This window comes from Pteropus alecto, unplaced genomic scaffold (assembly GCF_000325575.1).
Source record: "Pteropus alecto unplaced genomic scaffold, ASM32557v1 scaffold25, whole genome shotgun sequence".
NCBI lineage: Eukaryota > Metazoa > Chordata > Mammalia > Chiroptera > Pteropodidae > Pteropus > Pteropus alecto.
In genome coordinates, this window is record NW_006441955.1 from 477,394 (window position 1) to 482,865 (window position 5,472).

Here is a 5,472-nt window from a genome sequence, read left to right on the forward strand (position 1 = left end):
CTCCTCAGAAACAAACCTCACAAAGGGTTCCTTTTCTTTTTTTCTGTCCACAGGTAACAGTCCTTTGGACAGCCCCCGGAATTTCTCTCCAAATGCGCCTGCTCACTTTTCCTTTGTTCCTGCACGTAGGTAAGTTGATAGAAAACCTACTACATGACTGGCACGTGTGGCACTTGCATGAATGTCAGTTAATGTCGGCTTCCGCCTTTGAGGCACTGCCCTTCCAAGTGTGTTTACTTGGGCTACCAGCCACCAAAATTCCTTCCTTGCTTTCCTCACCCAGGTCATATTCATTTTGTTCAAGTTTTGCTTTCTAGATGCTCTTGGTGTTTGCATTTGAGTGTTCAAATGGTCAAGTAGATATTAAACATGGATTTATTTTTATAATCCTAAGCAGAAGTCCCCAGTTTCCTGAGGTACTGGTATGTTCCAAAACATTATACTCTTGATTGAGAGCTATCTTAATGTGATTGATGGGAAAACACCTTCTCTTCCTAGGAGGACTCAAAATTGTATTCTTATTCCTCGAACCCAGCCAGTTTTAAGGAGGTGGAAGCAGCCTTACATGCCTCCTCTCCTTGGAGATAAAGAGACTACCGGGTCTTTACTTATCCTCCCATGAATTTGGAAAGATTTTTTGCATTACAGAGCCAGGCTTATATGCCTCCTCACATTTCACGCATCTCTGGAAGTGATATAAACTTCTCTCTTGCACATACTAGCAATCCTGACAGCTCAGCCCATTGCCAGGGTATCACCTGACCTCTGGAGAAATACCAGGCTGACTGAAATGAGTCCATCCAAACCACATACCAAGGCTCCATATACAATGATTTACTTTTCAAGACATTTTCTAAAATTCTTGGCAAAGTTAATGTTCTTTGATTTTATTTTTTATTTTTATTTAAAAAATATCCTCAGTTAGAGTCAGTCTCTGATATTAAGACCTCCAGAAAATCATGGCTTCAGGTTTGGAACCTTTAATGGATAGAGAATGATGTATACAGCTCGACCTAAGAGCAATTTCTGTACTTAGGCTACTTTTTTACAAAAGATAACAGAAAAAGAGCAGATTCCTTGAAATATCATCAGCTCATTATTCAAATGACAACCCATAAGATACTCACCCCCTTCCTCATTAGGATTCTTTGTAACTGAATAGACATGTACAGGTTGGGAGAAGGTCAGTGGCTGACTTGGGTGCCCCTTCTGATCCTGTTGCCTTGTTCAAAACAAATATTATCTGAGTTTGTCCCAGGGACTCATCTCTTCTACCCTGTGTAGCTTCTAATTAGTTAGGAACATTTAATAGTATAAGAATCTGCTGGATTGATGCATTTGTTTTTCCAGCCCAACTGGAAAGTCTTACTGATCCCAAACTTCCTGTCTTAACTATGTGAACTAGAGCTTCAGATTAGGTCCAAGCTGGGATAGCAAGGCTTGTGACTGATCTCTGTAAGTGGCATTGAGTCATTTCCCATTCATTCAATAAATATTTACTGAGTACCCAGTATATCCAGGCACTATACTGGGCACTTAGTTATATAGTGGTAGCAAAATAGACATAGCCCCTACTTTCTCGAAACGTCATAGACTTAGTAGAGTCTGTGTAGTTGTTTCCTTTGTAAGGAATGGTGTTCTCTCAGATCTTCACCTAGTTAACTCATTCTTTCATTTCTCATCTTAAATGTTAACTCCTCAGTGAGGCTTTTCCTAACTATGCAATATAAAGGAGCCTCCTTGTCATTCTCCATCAGATCATCCATTTTTATTTTCAAACTAGTACTTTCTAGTGCCTGATATGTTCTTATTTGCTTGCTCTCTATTTCCCCTCGACTAGAATTAAAGCACCTTTAATAGAGATACCTTAATATTATGAAAGCTGTTTCTCCTGGTGTATAATGAGCACTCAGTCGCTGCTTATTGATTGAATGAGTGGTGGGGAAGATAATGAACAAGGAACAAACAAATGTATAATTTGAAACTATGATACGTACCATGAAGGGAAAGAACATGATGCTGCACGAAAGTATAAGAAGGGAATGGGGCTGGAGGATCTATACTGGGTAGTCATGCGAGGCCTCTCTGAAAGTTTGACTTTTAAGCTTAGATCTAAAGGATAAGAAAGAGGCTGCCGTTGTTGGGAATGAAAACACAGGTGTGTAGACCATCCCAGGCAGAAGGACTAGCATGTTCCATTGGTGCCCCTGTATCTACTTCATTCTCTGGGCATTAGGGGTAGGTTCGGCTAGGGGGCTTTGGGGCCTGGTATTATCACGGAGATCCAACAGGTCTGCTGGGTGGCACGAAGTCTGAGTCATGTGCATGGAACATGGACTCCTGAGCTGCCCTCTTATAGGACATAGTAGGAAAAGCAGCTAAGTATTGGGGTTGGGGGAGGACTTCAGCCCTGCCAGAGTATTTAGGAATTGTGCTTCCTAGATTGCATCTTATAAGATGGCATTAGTTTGGAATATCATACAAAAGGCAGATTTGATGACACGCTAAGAATAGACCCGTTTGTCCTACAGTTTCACTTCAAACTACGCACATTCCCAAACAGAAAGTTTGCCTCTGCCAAGCTAGACCAAATACCAGGGGTCAAACAGATCAGTCTCTCTGGTTCCTTTTGATTCTCACTTATAATGTGTGTCTTTTCACTACAGCCATGGCCACAGAGCAGACAGGTAATAGCGGATGTGATGGGGCAAGGGGCTGGGAAACTGCTATGCATGGCCAAACAAAATGGTTTGTGGTTTTGTGCTGGTGGGAACTGATTGTAATGAGTCTTTTCTGACTGTGGGTAGGAACATTTGGCCTTTCATATCTAGCAAAGAGGCCCTAAGGGAGCCCCCTCTACCTGCTGGAACCTAGGCTCAGAGCTCATATGCTTAGAGGCAGAAATTGCTAAATAGTTTCAAGCTTCTGAGCGTAGGGACAAGTCACCCTCATTCCCACAGCTTTCCTCAGTTGCCCAGTGAGATGACCAGGCAGAGGAAATGGAGGCATCCTATACTGGCATTTCTTTCTGACTCTGGTGGTCCCTGGTCTTCAGTTTACAGAAAAATGATTGCTATGTAATTGGTTTCCATTTCTCCTTAAAAGAGGAAAACTCACCTGTGAAAATGTGTATTTGACAAGGGTTTGGGAAAACCCTCTCGGAGTTAGACTAGTCCCATCTTTGCTGAGCTCTGTTTTCCTGAAGTTGAATTGCTTTCTTATGTAGAGATCCCAGGACTCAACAAAGAGGTCAGAGAGAACATCATGATTGAGCAGCCTCGTTGTCATTTCTTTGCCTCAGAGACTAGGTTCCAGCAGAGCTAGCTGCCTGGGTGGCATGAAGTTTGAGTGATGTGCATGTGGCATGGAACCCTGGTCTACCCCCTAACAGAACAGTGTAGGAAAACCTGCTAGGTATTGGTGGGGGTGGGGAGGAGTGCATCAAAAGGAGAAGCCCTAGCAAGATTGATTCCTCTTTTTTCTTCTTCCTCTCCCTGCCTCCTTCTACCCCTCTTAAGTGGGAAGCCTGCAACAAATCACCAAAATCTCTGAGTCTTAGTGTTTTCTCTGAGGTTATTGAACTTAACTTTTTAAGGTCCTCCATTGCTAATTTTCTAAGGTTCTGTGGGTAGCAGCAAATAAGTTTTTCTTTAACTTGAACCAGAGCAGGCTATACCCCGCAAGGTCCATAAGAAAGAACACTTGTGTTACAGCACATCCACAGTTCAGGAAAGATTCACTTGTCCGTGTTATAAAAACTTCAGACCAGATACCTTCTTGATCTTTTTCTTTACAGCGAAGCAAATAAATGTGGGTTTTTATGATCAGAGCTTTAGGGTTCATCCTCCCAAGAGCAGCAGGAAGCCTGCCCCCCAAATCTCATGTACAGCCAAGGCTATGCCACCTGACTCATGTTTCATAAAGCTACTATCACTCTTTGGCAAACATTCTCAAAGACTGGTTTTATGGGTCCTACTGGATCCTAGGTAGCCTTTGACTATTTGCCATTGATTGATTCATACTCAGATGGTAGTCCACTTCTTCCTGGTTGTCAACCCAGTGGCCTGGGGAAGACCAAAATGCTCGTCACATGGAGCCTTCAAAAGAAGAAATAGCTGCATTTCAGTGGCAGTTTTCTCCTTGTCATGATGCCTTTAACTGGTGTCCTCTGTCATTGCTTCTTTAAAAGTGAATAAATTGAGACTGTAAAGATTTTTATTCCAAAACGACAGTTATCATATAACATGTTCTTACTTAAAGCCATGGGATCCCTTTATAGTCAGAGATGTCTGTCTTCGCAGTGGAAAACACACAGTAGGCCCCATGTAGGAGAAAGACCTGCAAGTATGTACTAGACCAAACAGTACTGTCTTGACACAAGGAAGTGAACCAACTGCCCTCAACAGTGCTGATGGAGAGAGAGACAGGTCCTAGGCTCAGGGTGGTGTCCTGTAGAAATTGCCTAAAAGTCTTTTCTTACATAGGACTGATGGACGGCGCTGGTCTTTGGCTTCTTTACCTTCTTCAGGCTATGGAACCAACACTCCTAGCTCTACTGTCTCAGTAAGTAGCCAAATCTGTAGCCCTACCTCCTTCACCCTTAAGAAATACTTCCTTACAGGTTATTGCTCTCTATCCCTATAGTGTTGCAAAGTGGTTCTCAACTTTTCCTCTAAAGCTAAACTCAAAGAAGTTGTTTGGGGATAAGGTTGAGTGGGGCAGAGGGTTAATGGCCCCTAACAGCCAGAGCCAGATCCATCAAACACCTTTGGAAAGAATTAGCCAGCATGCTCCCTGGACATCAGTTAATCCTAGTCAAGTCAGAGGACTTGAGGGTGGAGTTTTGCTTTGCCAGTGAGGCCAGGCATGGGGGCTCTGAAGCATGGTTCCCGTACTCTCCCCACCTTATTTCTAGGACTGCAACCAAGGGCAGATAACCCTTTCCGTGTCCCAAAGGCCTGGTAGACCCTCCTCCTCCTTTTTCACTTTTTCCTTTCAAAAAAAAAAAAAAAAAAAGGCAAAGGTAATTGTTGTTTGATGTTTAAATTTGGTATGCATCAGCAAAAAAGTTGGCCCTGCCTCTAAAACTTGTACCTATGTTTCTTTTAAAAAAGGTTTTAGCCTAAAACACAATAGATGTTCTAATTGCTGCTATGAACAATTAACACTAAAATGAGTCTTCCTCATTGAGCAAGTTTTAATTCAAGCTAGGATGAGAGGGTTGGCAAACTTTTTCTGTAAAGGACCAAGTAGTGTAAGTATTGTAGGCTTTGCAGGCCATGTGAAATCAGACCACAGACTGGATGACCATTCTCCATGTCCTCCACCATTTTTCAGGTTTTCTCAGCTTGGCTTGTCTATATTCATGAATTCCAAGCAGGTAAAAGGAGTATCATTTCCTCCCTTGACCTCAGTATTACTCATAATCCAAAGATCTCATTGGTCTTTTGGCAACTGTTTAGCTTCAGATCT

The 5,472-nt window shown here is 42.5% G+C and overlaps 1 protein-coding gene across 4 annotated transcripts in view; it reads left to right on the forward strand.

Annotated features, from left to right (window-relative positions):
* Positions 1–5,472, forward strand: part of MAST2 (microtubule associated serine/threonine kinase 2) — a 172,956-nt gene that overhangs the window by 143,383 nt on the left and 24,101 nt on the right. For 3 of the 4 annotated variants that reach the window (XM_015595180.2, XM_025051925.1, XM_025051927.1), the window contains 3 exons: positions 54–129; positions 2,667–2,687; positions 4,485–4,563. In XM_015595180.2, coding sequence (XP_015450666.1) covers positions 54–129; positions 2,667–2,687; positions 4,485–4,563 — 176 coding nt within the window. The remainder of the gene's footprint in view (positions 1–53; positions 130–2,666; positions 2,688–4,484; positions 4,564–5,472) is intronic. The other variant, XM_025051926.1, reaches the window with a different exon arrangement.